Source organism: Budorcas taxicolor, chromosome 1 (assembly GCF_023091745.1).
Source record: "Budorcas taxicolor isolate Tak-1 chromosome 1, Takin1.1, whole genome shotgun sequence".
Classification (NCBI taxonomy): domain Eukaryota; kingdom Metazoa; phylum Chordata; class Mammalia; order Artiodactyla; family Bovidae; genus Budorcas; species Budorcas taxicolor.
The window spans coordinates 8885311-8911481 of NC_068910.1; the positions used below are offsets into that span (position 1 = coordinate 8885311).

The 26171-nt window shown below is 45.5% G+C and overlaps 1 protein-coding gene across 1 annotated transcript; it reads right to left on the bottom strand.

Moving 5' to 3' along the window:
- Nucleotides 1-235: 235 nt before the first annotated feature.
- CDC25A (cell division cycle 25A) lies at nucleotides 236-21437 on the bottom strand. The gene is made up of 15 exons (XM_052647420.1): nucleotides 21268-21437; nucleotides 20198-20271; nucleotides 17956-17998; nucleotides 17298-17334; nucleotides 16762-16863; nucleotides 14185-14304; nucleotides 11781-11912; nucleotides 10837-10911; nucleotides 8694-8870; nucleotides 4749-4850; nucleotides 2864-2926; nucleotides 2670-2768; nucleotides 1639-1769; nucleotides 600-711; nucleotides 236-376 (listed from the first exon to the last, which is right to left on the bottom strand). The coding sequence occupies exons 1-15, from the start codon at nucleotides 21435-21437 to the stop codon at nucleotides 236-238; spliced, it is 1578 nt and encodes a 525-aa protein (XP_052503380.1).
- Nucleotides 21438-26171: the final 4734 nt, after the last annotated feature.

Genomic DNA, 26171 nt, shown 5'->3' on the forward strand with positions numbered 1-26171 from the left:
GGCACGTGACAGCCTTGGCTGAGCGCCCTGCTGAAGAAGGACGTCTTCCAGGCACTGAGAGGCGGCGGGAGGCTCCGGGCTCCAACCTCGGGAGGGTGGGAGGTAGGTTTAAGACGTGGAGGCCTCCACCCTTCTCTCCAAGTGTCGTGCCGCTGGCCCCTCTGCCCAAGTTTCTCTGCAGCAAAGAGAGGAGTGGGGAGGGCTGGGAGGCTGCTGCCGCCTGGCCGCGAGACCCTTAGAGCTTCTTCAGGCGGCTGTACATCTCCCTCTTGCTCTTCTCCCCGGCCCAGGTCCGGCTCTTGGTGCGGAATTTCTTCAGGTCTTCTTTAAAGTCCTCGTGGTGCATGGGCCGGTAGCTGGGGGGCTCGCAGTGAGACTGGAGGGAAGACAGGACAAGATCTGGGCACACTGGCCTCCCATGCACACTCCTGCTCCCTCCCTGCCAGGGGCCACAAGGCTCTGCTGGGGTGGGGTGGGGGGCGGTTCTAGGCCCCTTCTTTGCTCAGGGCAAACCCCCAGACCCTGGGTAGGAAACAGCCATGACCACCAACTAGGGGGTGGTGAGGGGTGGCCTGTGCCCTCCAGAGAGTCCATCTCACCTGGCATTTCAGGAAGAACTCCTTGTATCCGCCCTTCAGGACATACAGTTCTGGGTAGTGGAGTTTGGGGTACTCATTACCGAGCCGATCCCTCTCTCTCACATATCGGCACCTGTAAAGGGCAAGGAGAGCCAGAGTCTGATTCGCTCTGCACGGGGAAAGCAGTACCTCTTACACATCTCCCCAGCTTGGCCTGCACTCCTGGAGACAGTGCCAGATGTGATTTCTGCCGCTGCCGCGACCCTCAGGGACCCTGCGCACAGCCAGCTCCACGGCCTTGTCTTGGAAGGCGGACGGTCTCCTCCCCACTTTCCAAGTTAAACAGCGTCTTGGTTCCCACCCAGCGTCCTCTCTGCCACCACCACCACCGATTATTTTAAATCTGAAGTGATGCTTTATTGTAGCTATACTTCCACTTATTTTGGTATAAAATTTATCTCTGTAGTAAACTGTAATAGGGCCTTAGTCATAAAAGCTTGTGTATGGGGGGCAGACGGCGTAGTTCTTTTCACCTCTAGTGTGGCAATAACCTGAAAGTAACATAACCCCATTCTTTGCGAACACGGATTTGACAAGTGTTTGAAGGCGTCATGCTAGGTTTTGCCGAGAGGACATCACACTTTCCTGGCATTTGCATAAGGAGTCACCACACTGTCCCTGAAGGATGTCACCCGAGAGTAGCAGCCCCACCAGCAGGACTAGGGGCAGTGGGGGAACCCAAACAGCCAGAGTTTAATTCAACAGAAAGGCAGGCGGAATGATGGGCCAAGCCCAGCAGTGGCCAGGACTCACCCAGGAGTGGGGGTGATGAAGCAGATGCCCGATCCCTGGGGCATGCTGCAGAGGGGACACTAGTGTAATAGCCTGGACTGGGGAGGCCACAGAGCCCTTCCAAGCCCTTAACAACAGCTATGGTGAAACCATTAGGTCAAGCCTAAAACTACACTCCAGGAAGCAGTGCATGAAATCAACTGACTGCCCAACAGGTAAGGATTTAAGAGAACATCTGTTACACACGAACGATACTTAGCCCACTCACATGCGAGGGCCTCGCTCAGAAGAAAACTCGCAGTGGAACACCACGATAACACGCTTGCCATCCGTAGGTACGATAGGCTTCTTGAGTAAGAACTCTTCAACCTCCTCTTCCATGTGCAAGTTCACTGCACCCTGTGAAGATACCAGAGGCTTAGGTCTCACGCTGGTGCTAATGATCCTTGGAGACTGGTCTTCACATGGGTACCTCAAGATTCTGTTATGACAGCGCTGTGTGAGCGGTATTTGTCAATGTAGGGACTTTCATGGCCTTAAGAGAGTGGCAGACTCAAACACTGTCTTTAAATTACCTTTTGTGTATTTCAACGGGCTTCCCAGGTGGCATTAGTAGTAAAGAACCTGCCTGCCAATGCAGGAGACATAAGAAACATGGGTTCAGTCCCTGGGTTGGGAAAGTCCCCTGGAGGAGGGCATGGCAACCCACTCCAGTATTCTTGCCTGGAGAATCCCATGGACAGAGGAGCCTGGCGGGTTAGGCTCCCCTCTTGCAGAGGTCACAGAGTCGGACACAGTGAAGCAACTTAACACACATACATAATCTATTTCAACCCAATGGCTTTCTTCCTGGGCAAGTTACACATGAACTGTTCCAACACCCACTCCATCAGACAGCTTAACTCAACTATAAACCTAAGAGGCATCACTGGGCCTGGCCTATGTTGCCAGAGACTGGCTTCTCCTCACGGCTTCATGTCCAGGCATGGCTTTAGAAGTCAGTGGGTCCCACCTCGAAATGCCCCTGACGGTGATGGCGTGGGGGACAAAACAGGGAGCAGTTTGCTGTGCAATCAGTGCACACCAGGGAGCATTCTTTCAGTGCACCAGGAACCAAACGCCTTTTGCACCCACTGCCTCTGTTTACAATTCTCATAAGCAGCATGTGAGCATTCTAACAAGCAGCCAGGTATCACCCCCTCCTTTAAAAATAAAAATAAATCACAGATACTGTCTATAGGGCTCCTGCTATGCCTCCCACAGTAGCAGAGCTTACCCACAAGCCCCAGGAATCTATACCTTGATGTGGCCTCCCTCATATTCATATGGGTATCGGCAGTCGATGATGACAAACTCTTTAATGAGGTTGGCAAACTTGCCATTCAAAACAGATGTAATCTGTAGAGAAAGAGCCAAGGAGAGTCAACTCTGGCTGCCAAGAATGACTAGATCCCAGTATCGCATGGGTGGCAGGTCCCCAAAGGATAACTTACAATTTCTGGAGAGATGTATTTTAAATCCTGATGCTTTCCAGCAACGGTATGAAAGAGGTAACCCTTAATAAAAGAAAGAAACACTTAGCAAATCTGAAAGCTTATAAAGGCAACATTTATATTACTTGCCTTCCTGGTAAAAGTCAGCTTAAACAAACAAACATGAATCTAATAGAACATACTGGTTATTTGTGTAAGTACTTCATTAATATCCTGAGACTGAATATTCGTACGGCCCTTGAGGCACATCATCCCCATTTGTAGATGTCAAAACTAGGTCCCTTGTCCAAAGTCAGCCAGCAAGCAAGCCAGACCTGAATTCAGAAACCTCAGGTGAATTCCTTTATCGCCTGCTTTTGTCAGGAACCCCTCATGTCAGCAGCCAGACTGTGCTCAGCACTTAAAAAGGACACAGCGAGGAATGACTTCACTGTTTACTGAGCACCTGACTTTTGCAGCAGGTGCTGGGGGAGACACTGGAGGTGGAACAAATGAGACCCACCCAGCCTTGAGGGGGGAAGATGGGCACACCAGCAATCACGAGCGACTGGCAGAGTCGAGTGCTCACCCAACCCTGTGGTCACGTGTGGGGTCATTTTGACAACCAACCAATAGCTTCAATTCAGACACAAGCTTTTACCAGCGAGGAGGCACCACACCCAGGTCTTGGCCTGCTCTTCCTTTCAGACTAGAAAATTGTCTTCTATTCTTTTTGGCCATGCTGGCATGTGGGACCTTAGCTCTCAGACCAGGGACTGAACCCATGTCCCTAGTGTTGGAAGTGCAGAGTCTTAACTGCTGGACCCCTAGGGAAGTCCTGTCTTCTATTTTTAACCCACTTATCTCTCCTACCTGGCTGAAATGTCTAGCACAGACCCAGAGCTTCCCCAACTGCCTAGCTGACATAACTCTTTTATTCCTTAGTCTAATGCTTACACTGCACTGATGTTTACTTCAGTTACCAGGTGGTACATGTCCACGTGGCATGATGTCTTACGACACGTTAAGTGTCTTGAGGGAAGGAACTGTGTCTTGTTTTGGAATCTTTGCCTTACACATAGTAAGTGTTTCAGTAGATGTTAGCTACGTTAACATGTAAAAGACTGGTCTGGGGACCTTCAAGTTACACACGGCTAAACAAGTTACTACTGACGCAGCAAGGTGTCACATTTCACCACAGCACAAAGGTAGATAATCTGTACCAGGTCATCAGCAGACCTTCGTCTGGACCTCCCTGGGGGCATTTTCCCACAAAGACCGTGCTCCTCTGGACAAGGGAGAAATTTAGTCTCCATCTGGGACATTCTAAGATGACTTTCTTTTTTAAAAATTAATTAATTAATTAATTTAGCTGCACTGACTCTTAGTTGGGGCACATAGAATCTTCAGTCTTCGGCATGCAGAATTTTGTTGTTGTGGTGTGTGGGATCTAGTTCCCTGACCAGGGATTGGGCCCAGGGCCCCTGCATTGGGAGCATGGAGTCTCAGCTGCTGAACCACCAGGGAAGTCCCCTAAGATGACCTTTTAACATACAGACTTACACACAGTAAAGCTAGAGCTTCACTGCTGCTTCTTTACACTCTCCTGTAGCACTGCTATTATAATCGCACGGTTCCCAGAGAGACTGGTTTCTGGGTTGGTGTCCAGGCGGCTGGCTTCCTACTTGAAACCTCTGATCAGCACCAGTAAGGTCTACAGTCCCCAAGAAATGGAGGTATACCAGATTATGTGTTTCTTTATTTTTTTAAATTTCAAACTGTGTCCCCTCGGTGGGAGTTGGAGGGGAGGCTACATAACCCAGGAGCCACTTCAGGGGAGGAAGGCTGGAGGGGTGTTAGGTGCCTCCCCCATTCTGCACCACAATGTAGTTCTGCTTGCAGTTACCTTGGAGAAGTCTCCTATAAGGTCCCTTGGGTCATTATCCAAAATGTTCTCAATGGTCCCTTTTGGGGAATATGCTAGGGATAAAGACTGATGATGTAGAATCTGTAACAAACCAAAAGTTGAGAATGAGACCAGGCTTTAGAATAAAGGCTTTCTCCTTTTTAAAAATGGAAGAGTAAAATTAGTTTTAAGTCTACAAAAAGTATTTCTAAGCTCTACCCACTGAGACGCTCCAGGGGTGCAGTACGTACCCATTTGTCAATGTGTTCCCTAAATACTACAGTTGACCCCTGAACACAGAGGTTAGGGCCACCATTCCGCATCTCCAGTTCAACCAACTACAGATCATGCAGAACCATAACATGTATTTATTGAAACCAGAGCTTTCTGACTGAATCCAGGCTGGGACAAGAAATGTACAAGATAAACCTGGAACACCTTGTCATTAGTAACAAGGAAGTGCTCATATTTCAAAGAGCATGTCAAAAGGGCTAATCGTGGGAGAAGTCGAGATATCTTAAACAGTACACAAAAAGCACTAAACATAAAAAGACTGGTAAATTAAAACATGTTTTAAAGAAATCAAGAAATTCTGTTCATCCAAACAAAAAGATGAGGTAAGAACAGGCAAGCCAGAGTGGGTAGATAAATAATTCATCTCAATAAAAGATTCATCTCTTAATATATAAAGCAATCTCACAAGTAAGAGATAACCCAATAGAAATATGGGCTAGAAAGGCAGTTGGGTAATAGGAAAATCTAGAAAAATGACTAACAGAAATGCAAAATAAGATACTACACAGGGTTCCCTTTGATGGCTCAAGTGGTAAAGAATCTGCCTGCAATGCAGGAGACACAGGAGACGCAGGTTCGATCCCTGGGTTAAGAAGATCCCTTGGAGGAGGAAATGGAAACCCACTCCAGGATCCTGGCCTGGAAAATCCAATGGAGCTGGCGGGTTACAGTCAACAGGGTTAATAAGAGCTGGACACAACCTGAGCATGCACATGCCCGTGCTACCCACTCCCCAGAAAGGGTAAAAGTAAAGGGAGGAACACCTCCAGGTACTGGTGAGGACGTGGAAGAGCTGAACTCTCACACTGTCGTGAGTACAGCTGGCCCCTGGTGTCCCTGAAATTGGTTTGAGGATGCCCAAGGATGCTTATGGCACATAGTACAGTTGGTGCTCAGTGGTGCTTAGTAGCCATGGATTCCAAAGTTAGTTGAATCCATGGATGTGGAGACCCCAGATACACAGGGTTGACTGGACCAACATTTTGGAAAGTTATATGGCAGTGTCTACTGAAGCGAAACACATGCCTAGCCTAGGACACAGAGAGTCCACAGGAAAAATGAAAGTGCATGTTTAGAAGAGAAACAGCACAGACAGCATCAACTAGAATGCTTGATGAAGAGAAGAGAAGTCTTCAATAAACGGTGCCGGGCAAATGGAATATTCACATGTGAAAGAATGAAAATTAGGCCCCTATATTCCATTATTCACAATAAATAACTCAAGATGGAGTAAAGACTTAAATTTGAGACAGGAAACTGTTAAACTCCTAGAAGAAAACACAGGAAAAAAGTTCCTTGATGTGGGTCTTGGCAATTTTTTGGATCTGACACCTAAGATACAAGCAGCAAATCAAACTAAAAATCTTCTACTCATTAAAAGAAATGATCAACAAAATGAAAAGACAACCTACATCCGGAATTGGAAAAAATATCTGCAAACCACATTATCTGATAAGGGGTTAATATCCAAAATGTCAGGAATCCATACAACTTAATAAACCCCTCCGCAAAAAAAAAAAAAAAAACCTCCTAAATAAACCAGTTTTACAAACAGAAAAGGATCTGAATAGACATTTTCCCAAAGGTACAGAAATGGCCAACAGGGACACGAAAAGATGATCAATATCCAGACTACAGTGAAATATCACCTCAGGCCTATAAGAAAGACTATCTTCAAAAAGACAAGATGGGGCTTCTCTGGAGGCTCAGTGGTAAGAATCCGCCTGTCAATGCAGGAGACGTGGGTGCGATCCCCAATCCGGGAAGATCTCACGTGCCTTGGAGCAACTAAGTCTGTGTGCCGCAACTACTGAGCCTGTGCTCTAGAGCCTGGGAGCTGCAACTACTGAGCCCACATGCTGCACCTGTTGAAGCCCGAGTGCCCTGGAGCCCGTTCTCTGCAACGAGAAGCCACTGCGATGAGAAGTCCACGCACCACAACTGTAGAATAGCCCCTGCTCACCGCAACTAGAAAAGTCTGAGCAGCACCGAAGACCCAGCACAGCCAAACAAGGAAAAAAAAGAAAAACAAATTATAAAATGAATCACTTAAAAAAAAAAAAAAAAGACAAGAGCAATTCCCTGGTGGCCCACTGTTAGGATTCCACACTTTTACTGCTGAGGGCCTGAGTTCAATCCCTGGCAAGGAAACTAAGATTCCCCAAGCCCGTGGAGTGGCCAAAAAAAAAACAAAAGACAAGAAACAAGTGTTGATAAGGAGGTGAAGACAAGGGAACACCTGTACAGTACTGGTGGGGCTGTAGAGTGGGATGGCTGCTATGGAAAACAGTATGGACGTACCTTAAAAAGTTGAATGCAAAACATATGATCTAGCAATACCACTTCTGGGAACATATTCTAAGGAAACGAAAACACTATGTCAAGAGATATCTGCACTCACATCACAGCAGCATTATTTATAATAGCCACAACATGGAAAAAAGTGTTCACTGACAGATGAATGGATGAGGAAGCTGGGCTACACATTCACACAATGGATTATTATTCAGCCATACAAAAAGAAGGAAATCCTGCTATTTGCAGTAACATGGATGGACCTTGAGGGCATTATGCTAAGTGAAACTGAAGTAAGTCGGACAGAGAGAGACAAGTAAGTATATGACATCACTTGTACGGGGAATGAAAAAACTGAAAACACACAATGCTAACCACTACCACAACCACCAAAACAAAAACCAAACTCATAAAAAAGGAGATCAGATTTGTGGGGTTACCAGAGGTAAGCAATGGAGAAGGGGGGCCGGATGAACGTGATCAAAATGTACAACTTCCAGTGATGAGACAAGTACCAGGGATGTAATGTACAACATGATGACTATAGTTAGGTCGGATGTATGGTGTATATGAAAGTAGTTGAGAATAAATCTTGAGTTCTCATCACAGAGAAATAAAAAGAAATAAAATACTAAGTGACAACGAAAAACACTATAATCAAAGTTGTGAGACAAACCTAAAGTAGCCTAAATAGGTCAGGACACAAACCTAAAGTAGTCCTAAATAGGTCAGGACACAAGAAAAATGAAAACAAACAAACAAAACAAAAAACCCAACCAAGGGAAAAAAGTTATGGCCCTACGCCAGGACCCAACAGCAAGTAGGGAGCTTAGACTTCCACCCTTGCCCAGCTGTCATTAAGTGCCCCAATCTCGACCTCACTGGGATGGTGTTGGTGGAGGTCTAGAAGGGAGCTTGAACTTCCTTTCCCACTCCTGCCCAGCAGCCATGAGGTCTGACCTACCTAAGTAGCACATTAAGGGAGACTGAACTTCCGTCCCCCTTTCCCTGCGGTATCGGAATACTACTAAAACAGCAGTTACATAGCCTCATAACATCCAAAGTACACAGATACAACTGAAAAAAAATCTCTTCTCATATGAAGAACCAGGAAAAATCTCAACCTGAATAGGAAAAGACAATCAACAGAAAGCCACACCAGACGCAGATGCTGGAACTACCTGACTAGGATTTTAAAGTAGCCATCATAAAAATGCTTCAACAGGCAATTCTGAACAAGACTGAAACAAATGAAAAATAAAAACAGCCAGTCTCAGCAAAGAAAAAGAAACAAACGTGCATTTTAGAACTGACAGATACAACATCCTTGAGCGAAAAAGAAGCTGCAGAACTAACCTCTTGGGGCTTCTCTGGACTAGCTGCCTCTTCCGGACTGGCCCCAGCCACGCTTTTCCTCCGCTTCCTGCTTCCACCTGGGGACTCCTCTAGTGATCGGTCTGGTCTTTTCAACACTGACCGGATGGTAGAGCTGCACGACTCCGAAGGGGAGTCAAACAGCTTGCAGCGATTGCCCTTTGGGGGAAAAAAAAGAGACTCATGTTTCATTAAAATACACTGATTTGAATGGTAAAGAGGACAGACCAAGGACTTCCTGGGATGGTTTAAGATCAAGCCATTCTAAAGTGGGCTTCCCAGGTGGTGCTAGTGGTAAAGAACCTGCCTGCCAATGCAGGAGACAAAAGAAACTGGGGTTCGATCTCTGGGTCAGGAAGATCTCTGGGGGAGAGCATGGCAACACACTCCATCCAGTATTCTTGCCTGGAGAATCTCATGGACAGCGGAACCTGGTAGCCTACAGTCCACAGGGTCGCAGAGTTGGACACGACCAAAGGGACTTAGCACAGATCCTAAATTAAGAAACAGACACTGTCCGTTTATCCAGTCCTTGGCACACAGTAGACACTGAGACCCTGGTGTTCACTGAACATGTTCAAAACCTGACACTGGGTACAAATGAGGAAGACTACCCAGGCCCTGAAAAGCCTACATTCTGCACAGGGTCCTAAGAGTCAAAGGGTGCCTGAAATACTTCCCAGCAAGTGTTACCTTCCAGCCAGGGCCACAATTCTGGCTTCCTCTTCCCTCTACTTTATTATTTGCACCTTGCTCGAGCAGCTTGAAGAGGTTTTAACAGCCCCCTAAATCCAGAAGGTATGAGGCATCTGGATTATACTATATATTAGAGCCAGTTAAGGAGATAAAACAGAGTTGAGTTTGAGTTTGCAGTGGGCAGGGGTGCCTTCAAAACTGTTTAGAAGCCATGCTCTCTGCTTGGCTGTTTTTCTTTCTGGACTGTAGGAGAGCATTTTAAATTCAAGACTTACAAAGCCAAAGGAAATACAGAAAGATGTGCTATAGTACTCCTAAGGACTACTTTCTCGGGGTTTGAGAGCAGCCAACCTGACTAGTGGTAGAGACAGTCTGACTTCAGCAACCTAAACTCATCTCAGCCCGTTCACAACTCAGTGCTCTCTGGCTGGGCTTTTCCTTCTGAACTCGGTATCCTTTCACACACACCCCGCACCCCTCTCCTCTGTAAAGCACTCCCTTTCAAGCTGATACTAATATTTCAGTGTCGCCTCTTCTTTGGAAAAGTTCCTAAGAGTTTGCAGCAAGTGTGTCACCCCCATTGCCTCTCCCAGAGACCAAGGGTTTTCCGCTTGTTTTTCTGAAGTTCCTTTTAATAGGATGTTGTTCAGAGAAGCAAGATCACAGGGGTTATTTTTCGTATGTTTGTTTTTAACCTAGAAGAGCTGGAAGCATTTTGGAAAGAGGGTCTACGGCTTTCAGTAAGGTCTCAGAGGACTTGTAAGCTCTTCAAGGGCAGAAACCCCAGTTCTGACTCAGCCCCTGGCCCTTATGATGAGTCTATTGTGTTTGTGAAACTCCACCGTTGTGAAGGGCCTACACATACTGTTTCATGGTTTTTCCATCCAACTTATAAAACTGATAGCCATTTTCCAAGCATTCTCACACTGTATATATTAATAATGTTATCTTTCAAAAGGACTTAGTAAATCTGGTCATACCATTTTATTGGGGTGGTCTAATCTCTCAAAGCTTTGCACATTAGTCTACTATAATGTGTAAGTGGCTTCAAGACTAGACTACTTCATTTGTTCCATATTTATAGTTCAGGGGCATGGATTAAAGACGTAGTCAGCGTCTATACATATACCTTAGAGTGTGTAGCTGTGTGTATACTATGATAAGAGCTCACTTTCCCTGGATGTTTACATACATGAGGATGTGTCCCTCTACAGGCACAGCTTTTGAAAGTGTCCCTGATGGAAACAGATGTCTCTAGTCTACACAAGTAGGTGGGTATTAAACAAAACAAAACACCCTTGAAAAAACAGCATACATTAACACCAGGAAACACTAGTGACCAGCCAAACAGGCCCATAGGCTCAAATGCAGAATCTCAAAAGAAATAATTTGGATTCCTGTCACTCCCTTCAGACACACTGGAACTTACTAGGTTGCTAGTTCTTCTCATGACAAGGGGAGCTGTCCAGAGGCTGGCCATGCAGGACGGGGTCTCTTCATCATTCTAAACAAAGAAAAACTTGTGTCATAAAGGTCCAAAGCTCCAGTAGAAACAACATTAGTTTAAATGCGTTAGATTTCTTCTTGCAGAATACCAGAAAGACGTGAACAGAAGTCTTCTAAGGGTCAATGCCTCCCCTCTCCACAACATTTTAAGGTCAAGAGAGTAAGAGTGATGCTATCTGAGCATAGCTAAGGGAATGCCCCTGAGGGGCCACGAGGAGCCACTGGTCTCCTCAGCTTTACATCACATGGCAGCTATTCTTTTAGTCCCTGATTCATGTCCTTCCAGGAAAAAAAAAAAAGAAAAGACTGTCAGCTCCTGCAGGGGAAGAAGGATCACATCAGTGTTTTCTTTGGAACACCTCCATAGAATTTAAGCAGACTAGAAGCAGAGTCTCAATAAATTCCCAACAGATGAATAAAAGCATCAGCCAGGGCTTCCCCTGGGGGTCCAGTGGTTAAGAATCCTCCTTGCAATGCAAAGGACACAGGTTCCACCCCTGGCCCGGGAAGATTCCACATGCTGCGGAGCAGCTGAGCCTGTGGACCACAACTACAGAGCCGGTGCCCTGGAGCCCACAGGCTGCAACTGCTGAAGTCCGTGCGCTAGAGCCTGTGCTCCACAACAAGAGAAGCCGCCACCGTGAGAAACCCGTGCACCGCCACGGAAGAGTAGTCCCAGCTCTCTGCAACTAGAGAAAGCCCAGGTGCAGCAACAAAGAGCAAATACAGCCAAAAAATGAATTAAGTAAGTAAACAAAACCTTAAAAAAGTATCAGCCAGTTGGGGGAATCACTGTTCTTTATCAGATGACGGCTCTCCAGGGAAAGTTAGCAAAAATGGATCGGAAAGCACATACTCACACCATACCTTCAAACTGTCTCCATCAAGAAGATCCATGAAGCCATCATCCTCATCAGACAAAGTGGGAGTCACAGGTGACTGGGGCATAAAAGGAATGGAATTCCCTGGTTCATTGCCATCTCTTTCATTTGAGGAAAGCTAGAAGACAGAATTCATGGCTTGTTAATAATCAGCTTTGATTTCTCTGAATGGGTTACTAGTTTTTATGAGGAAAATATACCATATTCGTTTTAAGAAGTTTTAGCAGCTACAAATCAAAGGAAAAATAAGACCTAAGATTATAAATGAACTGATATCCACACACAGTTCTAATTCGAGTCAGGCCAAATAGCCTTCACAAAGAACTCTCCCCAGGAGCAATTCACCTCATAGTGGGAACTGGGGCTAGCCTCCAATGAAGGGCAAGGCTTGCTTTTTCTGAGGATTATTACTGGTGAACAGGGATCAGCATGAGGGTAGTGACAGGTGATAATCTGCTAAAATGAGGAAGGGTGAGAAGATACCAAGTCCCTGTGGAGACCACAAAACAGACTAGAGAAATGTTTCTGTAACTCCAGTTCTGACAGAGGGATATAAAGTCTAGAAAGCTCTAGAAAATCCATCCTTGTTCTTTAGATTCGCAATTTGAATGACAGTTGCTTAGTTCTAACTGAGGAATTACTTGGCCCAGACACTGGGTGTGCTGCTGTGTACTTATTTGCTAAGTCGTGTCAGACTCTTGTGACCCCAAAGACTGTAGCCTGCCAGGTTCCTCTGTCTATGGGATTCTCCAGGCAAGAATACTGGAGTGGGTTGCCATTTCCTTCTCCAGGGGATCTTCCCGACCCAGGAATCAAACCCAGGTCTCCTGCATTGCAGGCAGACTCTTTACTGACTGAGCTATGAAGGAAGCCCTGTTTTCAGACTGGGATATAACCTTTTATGTAAAATCCCATTTAAGCCACACAACACACTAAGGGTAGTTAATCCTCTATTTTCCATTTTTATTTAACAAATCAGGAAACCAATGCTTAAGAAAGGTTACCAAGATTACACCGCTCACTCATTTGACTGCAAAGTCCAAGCTTTTCTGCCCATTATACTCTCCCTAGGAGAAACCATTCCTGGAGTCAAAATAAGAGTATATCTCATTAGAGAAGCCTATCTTGTTTTTTCAGTAAAACTCCCATTATAAAATGATTTATAGGGCCTCCCTGGTGTTTCAGTGGTAAAGAATTCACCTGCCAATGCAGGAGACACAGGTTCGATCCCTGATCCAGGAAGATCCCACATGCCTGGGAGCAACTCAGCCCATGTGCCACAACTAACGAGCCTGTGCTTTAGAGCCTGGGAACCACGACTACTGAGCCCACATGCCAATCACTGAAGCCCGTGTGACTGACAGACACGATCTTCTCTGTCTACAAGAAGAGAAGCCACCACAATGACAAGCCCACACACTGCCATGAAGAACAGCCCCTGCTCTCCCAAACTAGAGAAAAGCCTGGCCAGCGGCAAATACCCAGCACAGTAAAAAATAAATACAGAAAATTATAAAAATCTTTAAAATATATTTAATATAGAAAATTTATAAAATCCATTCAAAAATCCACCATCTAGAGACAAACACTATTAATAATGAATTCTTTTCTAGGTACTTTTCAAAGATAGTAAAAAAGTCCAGAGATAGATATTTTTTCTCTTCCATAACAGTAAATCTCTTTGGGCTGGGGTATGAATGCATTAATCCTCAAGTGACCCTCAATATTGAGTAGCCTCTTTACTGGCTGAACCCGAACCTCAGGCCCAAAGCCAGACTGGAAAGGTGTATTTTCAGGTACAAGTTCCTGGGAAAACGTGGAAACCGAACACGGTCATTTTGCTCAAGTTGGGCCTCTCTAGTCCATAGCTGTCTGTCCATCAGATCACCAGTAGGAAATCTGGAAGTAATGACCATCTCTGACAAACAAACAATCCTGGGACAAGTGGCCCCAAATACAGTCAAATAGCCTTATAGGCAATGGGTTCACTGGAATACCTAATAGTTCTTATTAAACCAAGTTTGGTAGAGATCATGTGCTCGCTCCAAACAAAATCACTCTGGGAAGCACCTCTCAGCACTTAGAAAGCAAGTTTTCAATAGGACAGATAATCCCACCATACACACATTCAGAAGAATGACCCAGGATTGACAACGTCAAATATGCTTTGCTCGAGTCCAGTATTTCAAACACACCACCTCTCACCCTGCTTCTGCCTCTCTGCTCTCCAGACACAGCAGAAACACTGAACATGTGAGTCTCAAAACATGTGAGTTTCAAAAGACAAAGTCAAGATAAAGACAGCTAGAGCTGCTGCAGGGTCTTTAACTCAAGATTGCGGAGGCTTTCATCTTCCCATCAGGAACTCCCAGGAGTATGAAAGGACATACCATCCGAGCCGGGGCGGAGTTCTGCCTCTGTGTGAAGAGATCTTTACCCTCCTCCAGTCCGTGAACATGTAGGCAGCCTCGAGATGCAGGTCTTATTGGCTTCTTAAACTCAAAGACTTCCTGCAAGACAGTATAGATGAGACATCATCCACTGTCTGTGAAAACCAGCTCTAGGGTCTCAGCTATAGCTCTGGAAGGCAGGCAAGAGTGGGTACTGATCACCTGTCTCCAAACCCATGTCTCATCTAATTCACTGGATCTGTGTAATTAAGAATTTCAGGACTTCTTTGGTGTTGCAGTGGATAAGAATCCGGACTGCCAATGCAGGGGACACGGGTCCTCCGGTCTGGGACGATTCCACATACCACGGAGCAACAGAGTTGTGCCGTGTGCCACATCTACCGAGCCTGCGCTCTAGAGCCCACGAGCTGCAACTACTGAAGCCCACTAGCCTAGAGCCCGTGCTCCACAACAGGAGAAGCCGCCTCAATGAGAAGCCCCCACCTGCTGCAACTAGAAAGCCTGCATGCGGCAACGAAGGCCAACGAAGGCCCAGCAGAACAAAAAACAAAACAAAACAAGTATTTTAAAGATTCTGTCAAAAGCTAACTTCTCCAATCTAAGTACTAACCAGGTCTGACCTTGCTTAGCTTCTGAGACCAGATGAGATCAAGCACAGCACGTTCAGGGTAGTATGGCCATAGACAAAAGCTAACTTCTGATAACAGAACTTTTTTCTCTTATCACAAACACTTTATTTCCTAACAAACACATGAGTATTTGCCAGGTACACAAGACAGAGTTAAAACTAAATCAACAGCAATAACAAACTAAATCAACAGCTTTCTATCAATTATACTTCAATGAAAAAATTTTTTTTCTGAAGTCTAAACCAATTTCATTTCAATATAATTGAACAGGAATCGAAACTTTTCAGTCCAGACTTGTATTTGAGGACTTTATATTTTCCATCTTCTTCCTACCAATAGGAGACAATGAAGTGGAAAACATTTAATGTTATTGTTTTCCATAATAAAAGCAATGAAGAAAAAAACTAATGCCAACATAACTGTAGCTAACACTGCTGTACGATAAGATAGTAAATCCTAAGAGTTCTCATCACAAGAAGACAATTTCCCCTTTTTCCTTTTTCTTCTATTGTATCTATCAATATATGAGAAGATGGATGTTAGCTGAGCCTACTGAAATCATTTCACAATATATGTAAATCAAACCATCATGCTGTATGCCTTAAATCTATAGTGATATGTCAATTATTTCTCAATAAAACTGGGAAAAAAGATCCTTTTAGTTTATTCAACATGGATGAATCTCACATGATGATGAGTGAAAGCCAGAAGTAACAGAACACATACTGTATGATTTCATTTTACTTAAAAGTTTAGAAACACTCATAATTCCCCTTCCCTAAAATATCCACTTAAGAACTTGTCAAGCACAGCTAATATCAGAGTATTTACTTGCCCACACAGCACTAAGTACTTTCAGTGCATGAGCTCATTTATCCATCCAATCATCCGCATTTTACAGATGAGGCAACTAGGCCTGTAGGTTAAGTGATATGCCTAAGGTCTGGCTTCCCAGAGCAAAAGCTCTTTAACCTATGCTATTGCCCCTTCAGAATGAAGCTATAAGCAGGCAACCCTGGGAGAAGCCAAGCTGGGGGTAAGGGGATGGGGAATGTGGGAAAGAGACCAGGCAACAGTGTAATAATAGCTTCAGACTGTTTGGTTAAAAGCACTACACAGAGGCAGACTTAGTGTTCCAAGCACTCAAGACAGGAACTCAATTGTTCTTTCTTTACCTCCCTCAGGGCATCCTGTTGCCAAAGGAATCATTAGGAAAGTTCATGGAGGCAGTAGGTTCTGTAAGTAATAAGTCCAGAAGATTCTAAATATGTGTTGTAGCATTGTAGTGGAGGATGAAGAAGGGGAGAAAACAGACATGGAAATACAGTGAGAAAGAAGACAGGGAAAGCTGAGCTGATTCACTGAACTCTGCCCTGTGCACAGCACCCGGCAGGTTTGAAAGAACCCAGGCGAGGGTGTTCTTCGGCTTTCAGCTGCATAACTGCAACTCACCCTCTAAGCTACCATTTCAGTTACCCCGAGATTCCCTGGGATTTGTTGGCTTTGTTCTTGAAAACACTGTCAAGAAGCCTTTTCCCAAACTTTTCACTCATCCCACGGTCAGCACAAAGAGGCAAGGAAGGCCTGCCCAGACCCTTCCACATAAAGTGTTCTTGGATGTAATTCCCCCTATGAGCCACTTTTTGAGCAACTCCTACCTGCCAGGAACCATTTTAAATGCTTTATCTACATTATCTCATTTAATTCCAACAACAGTCCTACAAGGGAGTGCTACTCCTATTTCACAAAGAAACACAGAAGCCTAAAAAAGCAGCTAAGGGCACAGCTAGCAACCAGTAGGATTCCAATCCAGGTTTCTCTGACTCCAAATACCATCATGACTTTGATAAAGGTTTAGTCTCCTCTCCATAAGCCACTTGCGGGTGTGAGCTCTGCCCCTAGGTGAGTAGGTTAATGCTACACTCACATTTTCCTTGTTCTCATCCTGGTCAATCAGCTGAAAGACATCATGGTCAAGAGAATCAGAATGGCTCCTCTTCAGAGCTGGGCTACACCCCAAGAGCTTCTGCTGTCAGAGTGAAAAAAGGAATTAGGGTACATCAATGAAAATGGTATGGAAACTCAGTTGTAAAAGGGAAAAAAAATGGTGGTGGCAGGTTAGGGAGGCTTAGCTCCTCACAGTGCAGTGGGTGACCAGTCAACGTGACTAGGACTCTATGGCTTTACACCTAACTTCACAAGGTCTACAGCCCTCTCTGCAAGGACTCAGGTACCAAGTCAACCCCCAAATAACATCATTTGCATAAAAAGAACCCCCTTCCTGATTGGAAAAGCCCCCAAGAGGCAACCATTATTGAAGCTGCTTTAGGTAGAATGTTTTGAATGTTTATGAGACAAAGTAAGCAAAATTACTGTCTAAATTAAGGTTTATGATCAAGGTTACTGGTAGCTAAGGGGCAGATAACAGTTATTAGCTCAAAAGAAACAAGGGAACGAACTTACAGGTAGGGAATTTATTCTCCTCATGGGATTTTCAAGGCTGCAATGAGATCAGAAAGTAAATCATGAGAATCGAGGAAGGAAAGTGGTATTCATATAAGACGTAGTGTCTAAACTACTGTTTGATGGGGTGAGGGGAGCATCAAACATATTCCCGTTTTAGGCAAGATGGAAGAATAGATTTCTGAAGCTGTTCTGTTTTCACAAGCAGCCCCATAACTGGGCTTCTAGTGAAAAAGCATGGATCTTCTCTTAAAATATACACCTTCTAGGGAATTCCCTGGTTTTCTAGGGGTTAGTATTCCAGGCTTTTACTGCCATGGGTTGGGTTCAATCCCTGGTTGGGAAACTGAGATCCTACAAGGGAGGCAAAACAAAATAAAAAACAAACCTAAGTTCTCTTAGGACAATGATGTCAGGAGACAGAGCAAGGGTTTGAGTGATATTAGAACAGAACCCCAAAATTACGGCTAAAATAAAGGGAGGGAAGTTCTGAAAAACTGCTGACACAAACTACTCATCTCAAAAGATACCAGACTTTATAGGATCCGGGAGCCTTAATCGGGATCACTACATCCAGAGCTTCAGTCCAGAGCATGAAGAATTTCATTCAAAAAATTATTTTTCTAAGCACAAACATTCAAAGGCAGTGAATACATACTTTTCTTTACTATCCAAGGGCCCAGGAGAATCCAGACAGAAGCCTGTGTGTGGGGAAAAAAAAAAATCACCTCAGACTTTATTGTTTTGGGCTCCAAAATCACTGGAGACGGTGACTGCAGCCATGAAATTAAAAGATTCTTGCTCCTTGGATGAAAAGTTACGACCAACCTAGACAGTATATTCAAAAGCAGAGACATTACTTTGCCAACAAAGGTCCATCTAGTCAAAGCTATGCTTTTTCCAGTAGTCATGTATAGGTGTGAGAGTTGGACTATAAAGAACACTGAGTGCCAAAGAACTGATGCTTTTGAAGTGCGGTGTTGGAGAAGATTCTTCAGAGTCCCTTGGACTGCAAGGAGATCTAACCAGTCCATCCTAAAGAAAATCAGTCCTGAATATTCACTGGAAGGACTGATGCTGAAGCTGAAACTCCAATACTTTGGCCACCTGATGTAAAGAGCTGACTCACTGGAAAAGACCCTGATGCTGGCAAAGACTGAAGGCAGGGGAAAGGCGGGACAGAGGATGAGATGGTTGGATGGCATCACCGACTCAATGGACATGGGTTTGAGTAAACTGCCGGAGTTGGTGATGGACAGGGAGGCCTGGCGTGCTGCAGCCCATGGGGTCACAAAGAGTCGGACATGACTGAGCGACTGAACTGTAACTGTGACACCGCTCATTCGTTAAAATAAGTACGTAAAACTGCTAGTACTGTTTCTTTAAGGGAGCCAACTAAGGCTCATGGCTTGGACTTTTGCCGGAATTGAAGCTTAACCTCCATGATTGCCAAAACTCCATATCTGCACAAGTCTAAGCATTTTCATAGTGTGTCTACTCATGCTCTCCTCCTTGCAAACACCATCTTGGATAATAGGATATGAGGAGACAGCATTAAACCAAACCTCATGACTTATTTAAAAAACAGAAGCAGACTCACAGACTAGAAAACAAACTAACGGTTACCAAAGGGTAAAGGGGACAGTGCGGGGTATAATACTACTATATTCGATATCTTGGAATAACCTACAATAAAAAAGAACTATATATGTATAACTAAATCACTTTGCTGTACACCAAAATCTAACACAACACTGTAAATCAACTACACTTCAAAAAAAAGAAAAAAAGGTCTTAAATCCTGATTATTAATTCAGTTAGAGGTTACCCAGGCTACCTTTCTGTGCGTTCCAACCATAGAAAGGAGAAGTATTTGTTTTCTGGAATAGTTTTTTATTTCAAATATCTTATATCCTGTCAGATCATGTACATAATTCAGGGGGCTGGAAAATATTATTATGTCCTTTGACAAGCAAGCATTGATTGCCTTCAACAAGATAACACCAAGTGAGGTGCTCAACTCAAAGGCAAAAGAATAAAGGAGATGCTGCTTAGCATGGTTCAGAGCCATCAGGGCCTGCCTAGCACACATCTTTCCTCCACGATGTCTAAATAATCATACAGAAGTTAGGTGTTACTGCTCCTGGCAGGACACTCTTCCTTGCCACACTGCCACAATAACAATCCTATCCCTGGTTCTTAAGAAGCTTACATCTTAAGACTTTTGCTCCTGTAGTTCTTTACTCTAAAGCATCTGTGCAAATAAACCTTGCCCCAACATGCACTTTGTTATTGTTTGGTGGTTAAGTCGTGTCTGATTCTTTTGCAACCCCATGAACTACAGCCCACCAGGGTCCTCTGCCCATGGAATTTTCCAGGCAAGAATATTGGAATGGGTTGCCATTTTCTTCTCCAGGGGAATCTTCCCAACTCAGGGATTGAACCCACATCTCCTGCGCTAGCAGGTGAATTCTTTTTAACACTGAGCCACCAGGGAAGCTAACATGAACTTATGGTTAGAATTAGATGTACTGGCAGTTTCTCCAGAGCAGGCTCACTGAAATAATCTCATTATATTTCCAATAACTTGATGCAGAATTTTAACCAATAAGATTTCCTGAACGCCACTTAAAGAGAGGTATGGTTAATTTCATACTACTACTCATCTTCAAGACCAAGCATTAACCACCTCCTTGCGGCCACTTGACAGTTTCCTCTCTTCATCAACTGCCACAGGGGCTCCTTTGTACTGTTCTAACAGGTGTCTGTCACTCAATGTCAGACTTCTGTTTGCTACCTTAACTCACCAAACTGAGTTTCTAGGTGAAAGCCCATGTTCCAGCAAATTCCAAGCACTGCTCCCCACAAGGCAGACACATGATAAAAGACTAAAAGAATACCTGAATCAGTTGATTCGGAGGAGCCCATTCTTTGCAGACTGCTGTTTTTCACCTCCATGGGTTGTTCATACTCACTGAAACCAAGAAAAGTAACTCACAGGAGATAGCCCATGACATGGCAAGTTGCCATACTGCCATAAACTATCATTACTTCTAGGCCACACCACAAAACACTTGGCCACCCAGAACACCCAGTTAGCACTTACATATAAAAGGAGATGAGAAAAGAGTAGCTTGGCATTGGTCACACTGTAGACAGGAGGACAATGACTATTGGACTATTTCCTGAAATGAGAGCATGTGTTCTAGGTACTGAGCTAGGAGCCAGGATGAACAGGGCAAGTTCCTGTTCTTCAGAGATTGGAAAAGACACGTGCTTCTTTAGAAAATGGGACGTCCAAGACTGATGAGAAAGCAGCGTTACCAAAAACAAAACAAAACAAAACAAAAGGTGGGATGCATTTTTTTAATAAGGATAAAGTGCAGGAAAATTTTAGGAGTGGAAAGCTGAGTTAAAAGACCTGGTCTTAGGAAAGCATGGGGCTGGGTGTGTGGGGGGTGTCACACAGCAGGAATATGCCCCGGGAAGAGGGACTGCGACGATTTTTGCAAACGCAAGGAAAGAAAACGCCACGTCCCTTGGCTGAGAAGGAAACAGAACTCACAGAAAGCAAAGATAACTACGAGGTGGTTCTGCAAAGGATAGAAGTGAGCGACTAGGAGGGCCTGTTTTTCCCCGTGGAGGCAGATTTCAAAGAGCTTCGTGAGGTAAGGACAGAAGAGCACAGGGCAATCTAAAAAGGGGTGGCGAAGGTGGGGAGCCCAGGCGTACCCCACCCCCTACCCGGCCCGTCTCGGGGCTGAGGGCGGCCCCGGAGGGTCCGAACGGCCTCTCCCGCCCAACATTCGGCCTGGGGGGAGGGTGCACATGGCGGGCCCCTGTCGGTGGGGCCGCCCCAGAGCGGCAGAGAGGCAAGCGCTACCCTCGCGGCCGGTTTTCTGGCCTGATCTACCCGAGAGCCGTCTCGGAGGCCAAACGCCTGAGGCACCACTCCTCGCTCCCTCCTCACCTGCCCAGTCCCTGCAGCTGGTCCATGGTGACCGTCAGGTTGGTGACAGGCGACAGGCCCCCGGCGGCTGGCGTGCCGAACAGCGCCTTCACGACAGGCTGCGGTGCGGGCGGGGGGCTGCAGGCGAAGAGCAGGCGGCGGCGGTGCGGGGGCTCCGGGCCCAGTTCCATGGCGGCGCCGGGCTTCCTAGGATCCCGCTCCTTCTTCCTCCGCCTCCGCCGCGCCCGCCCCGCCCCGCTGGCACTGGCCTCGGCCGCGCGCCCCGCAGCCGGCGCCCGCGGGTCAAACACAAACACGACCCGCGGTTCAGGGATGCGGCTGCCGCGGGCAAGAGGCGCGGACAGGCGGGTGTCCAGACTCGGCAGGCGCCAGCCACAGGCGCGGGTGCGTCCCCTCACTCCGCGAGGCTGGCGGGCGGGGGGCGCCGGCAACCTTAAGATTAAATCCAAACAAACGGAGCGCGTCGGGGAGGGAGAGCGGCTAGAGCTGCAAGGCAACGACCAGGGCTCACACTCTCTTCACTTTTCTTTCACTCTGTTGCCCCGGAGTGCAGACAACCAGGCCGACATTCACCTCCCTCCCCGGCCGTCGCTACCAAGGTGGCCTTTCGCGGTAATAGCTGCTCACTGCGGCCTGCCTCTCCCCCGCCTCCCTTTCCTAGTTGGCGCCAAACAGAATTCACCAATCAGTAAGCAACTTCTCCTCCTCGCACAGGAATGGCAGCTAGGCTGAACCAATGAGAGGGGAAGAAGGAAGCTGCTCTCGGGACACTGTGAGGTCGGCCCCCTCTCAGAAAGGGGCGGGGCCTAGAGGGCCCTCCGAACCCGAGGAGCTCAGAGGTCAATGAAAACTCCCAGCTGACCCTGCGAGATGCCGGGAGAGACCGGAAGGCCTCTCTTGACGCGTTGCATGGTGGGAAGCGTAGTTCCCACAGCGCGCCGGCGTGTAGTCGGCTCTTACCGCGTTAGGCCAAAGCCCTATCGGCGTCTATTCTGTGTTCCACACGCTGAGGAAATGTGGAGGGTAGAAAAAGCTGTGCGGTCCCCTCTTCCGCTCCGGGCCTCCAGGCCCCAGTTTTATCACGAGAGAGAGAGAACTGGATGATCCAAGGACTGGGCCTTGCCTCACAAACACAGGGCCCAATTCTGGAGCACTGAGGCTCCTGTCCAGCCGGCTGTCCTGGCCTTGAGCTGCTGATTACAAGACTTAACCTATGGCCTGCGTTGTGGGCCTCGGCATTGTTTGCTCACCTCTATTTTAGCTTTGGTATATTTTCTCAGAACCATTTCCTTCTGTCGCACCCTTTCTTGCTTCACTCGGAGTGCCTGGATAAGCAACACCTGGTGGTTCAGTGGTAAAGAATCTGGTTGCCAATGCTGGAGGCTTGGGTTCTACGTCTGGGTCCAGAAGATCCCCTGGAGAAGAAAATGGCAACCCACTCCAGTATTCTTGCCTGGCAGGAGGAGGCAGAGGAGCCTGGCGGGCTACAATCCATGGGGTCGCAAAGAGTCAGACACGACTGAGTGACTAATACTTCACTTCACTTTGTGTCTAAATAGCAACAAATATAATAATAGTAAACACTTACCTAGTGCTTATGTCGCACTGTTTGAAGGCCTTTATGATTCATTTAATTCTTTTTTTTTTAATGATTCGTTTAATTCTTACAACAATTCTATGAAAGAGAAATTATCCCCACTTTATAGGTGACCAGATCTGTTGTAATATCCCTTGGACCAGTGATGATTCCTAGAATGAATGATTTTATGAGAGAGGCAGAGGTACAGCTGTCAGTCCTGAAAATGACTTGTCTTTAGCTTGTGTATTTAAATATTTTGGGTGTTTGGTTAAGAATATGACCATTCTGAAAGAGATGGGCATACCAGACCACCTGACCTGCCTCTTGAGAAACCTGTATGCAGGTCAGGAAGCAACAGTTAGAACTGGACATGGAACAACAGACTGGTTCCAAACAGGAAAAGGAGTGTGTCAAAGCTATATATTGTCACCTTGCTTATTTAACTTCTATGCAGAGTACATCATGAGAAACGCTGGGCTGGAGGAAGCACAAGCTGGAATCAAGACTGCCGGGAGAAATATCAATAACCTCCGATATGCAGATGACACCACCCTTCTGGCAGAAAGTGAAGAGGAGCTAAAAAGCCTCTTGATGAAAGTGAAAGAGGAGAGTGAAAAACTTAGCTTAAAGCTCAGCATTCAGAAAACGAAGATCATGGCATCCGGTCCCATCACTTCATGGCAAATAGATGGAGAAACAGTGGAAACAGTGTCAGACTTTATTTTGGGGGGCTCCAAAATCACTGCAGATGGTGATTGCAGCCATGAAATTAAAAGATGCTTACTCCTTGGAAGGAAAGTTATGACCAACCTAGACAGCATATTAAAAGGTGGAGACATTACTTTGTCAGCAAAGGTCCATCTAGTCAAGGCTATGGTTTTTCCAGTGGTCATGTATGGATGTGAGAGTTGGACTATAAAGAAAGCTGAGCGCTGAAGAATTGATGCTTTTGAACTGTGTTTTTGGAGAAGACTCTTGAGAATCCTTTGGACTGCAAGGAGATCCAGCCAGTCCATCCTAAAGGAGATCAGTCCTGGGTGTTCACTGGAAGGACTGATGTTGAGGCTGAAACTCCAATACTTTGCAACCTGATGCAAAGAGCTGACTCATCGGAAAAGACCCTGATGCTGGGGAAGATTGAGGGCAGGAGGAGAAGGGGACAACAGAGGATGAGATGGTTGGATGGCATCACTGAATCGATGGACATGGTTTGGGTGGACTCCGGGAGTTGGTGATGGACAGAGGCCTGGTGTGCTGCAATTCATGGGGTCGCAAAGAGTTGGACACGACTGAGCGACTGAACTAAACTGAACTGATGACCACTACCTCTGTTTTTGGCCTACCATAAGCTCAAATATTTTTTTAAAAAGCTTTTCCTTGGGGCATGGGATAAATTAGGGCGATAGGATTAACATATACACACACTACTATATATAAAATAGATTACCAACAAGGACCTACTGTATAGCACAGGGAACTATACTCAATGTTTTATAATAACCTGAAAAAGGATATATAACACACACACACACACACACACACACACACACACACACATATAATAGCTGAATCACTGTGCTATACACCTGAAACTAACATAGCCTTGTAAATCTACTATTCAGTTCAGTTCAGTTGCTCAGTTGTGTCCGACTCTTTGCGACCCCATGAATCGCAGGATGCCAGGCCTCCCTGTCCATCACCAACTCCCGGAGTTCACTCAGACTCACGTCCATCGAGTCAGTGATGCCATCCAGCCATCTCATCCTCGGTCGTCCCCTTCTCCTCCTGCCCCCAATCCCTCCCAGCATCAGAGTCTTTTCCAATGAGTCAACTCTTCGCATGAGGTGGCCAAAGTACTGGAGTTTCAGCTTTAACATCATTCCTTCCAAAGAAATCCCAGGGTTGATCTCCTTCAGAATGGACTGGTTGGATCTCCTTGTAGTCCAAGGGACTCTCTAGAGTCTTCTCCAACACCACAGTTCAAAAGCATCAATTCTTTGGCGCTCAGCCTTCTTCACAGTCCAACTCTCACATCCATACATGACCACAGGAAAAACCATAGCCTTGACTAGACGGACCTTAGTTGGCAAAGTAATGTCTCTGCTTTTGAATATACTATCTAGGCTGGTCATAACTTTTCTTCCAAGGAGTAAGCGTCTTTTAATTTCATGGCTGCAATCACCATCTGCAGTGATTTTGGAGCCCCAAAAAATAAAGTCTGACACTGTTTCCACTGTTTCCCCATCTATTTCCTATGAAGTGATGGGACCAGATGCCGTGATCTTCGTTTTCTGAATGTTGAGCTTTAAGTCAACTTTTCCACTCTCCTCTTTCACTTTCATCAAGAGGCTTTCCAGTTCCTCTTCACTTTCTGCCAGAAGGGTGGTGTCATCTGCATATCTGAGGTTATTGATATTTCTCCCGGCAATCTTGATTCCAGCTTGTGTTTCTTCCAGCCCAGCGTTTCTCATGATGTACTCTGCATATAAGTTAAATAAGCAGGGTGACAATATACAGCCTTGATGTACTCCTTTTCCTATTTGGAATCAGTCTGTTGTTCCATGTCCAGTTCTAACTGTTGCTTCCTGACCTGCATACAGATTTCTCAAGAGGCAGATCAGGTGGTCTGGTATTCCCATCTCTTTCAGAATTTTCCAGTTTATTGTGATCCACACAGTCAAAGGCTTTGGCATAGTCAATAAAGCAGAAATCGATGTTTTTCTGGAACTCTCTTGCTTTTTCCATGATCCAGCATTGTAAATCTACTATACTTCAACTAAAAAAACAAAAGCTTTTTGTGTCAAAGGTTTGTATTACGCAAATACTATAAAATAATTACAGCCTTAGAAAATACAAATAGTTATACTTCAAAAAATCATCTGTAATTCTACCAGCTTCAAAGAAACAGTGGTCAACATTTTGAACTTTTTGTATAGGTATGCACTATTATTCTATAATCAATATTTGTTTCATGGGTAAAGGAATGGAAAGACAGCTGAGCAGACAGACGTTTCCTGAATGGGATCAAATCTGAATATTGGAATGAAAACAATGTCAGAAATGTTAAAGAACTATTCATTTTCTTTTTTTTCCTTTTTAAAAGACTGATGAAGTGTTGAGGGTGATTTTATTATGTTTGGGTCCATGGATTGTGAAAGAAAGCAAAAGGAAAAGAATAATTGAACCACATCCTTTTCCCCATTCTCTCAGGCATGCTCTCCAAAGTCCTGGAGCAGCACTGGGGGATGGGAAGAACACCTTGCTATGAATTGAGAGGTCTGATTTCTGATCCAGCTCTGCTCTGAGGAAAGTCGATATTTGTTTA

Excerpts from the sequence above, each read along its gene's own strand:
- CDC25A (XM_052647420.1), bottom strand. The coding sequence starts at position 21,437 with ATGGAACTGGGCCCGGAGCCCCCGCACCGCCGCCGCCTGCTCTTCGCC. Across the intron at positions 17,335-17,955 it reads CCCTTGGATAGTAAAGAAAA|CCTTGAAAATCCCATGAGGA; the intron begins GTATGTATTCAC and ends ATCTCATTGCAG. Across the intron at positions 8,871-10,836 it reads TGAGAAGAACTAGCAACCTA|GGCAATCGCTGCAAGCTGTT; the intron begins GTAAGTTCCAGT and ends TTTCCCCCAAAG.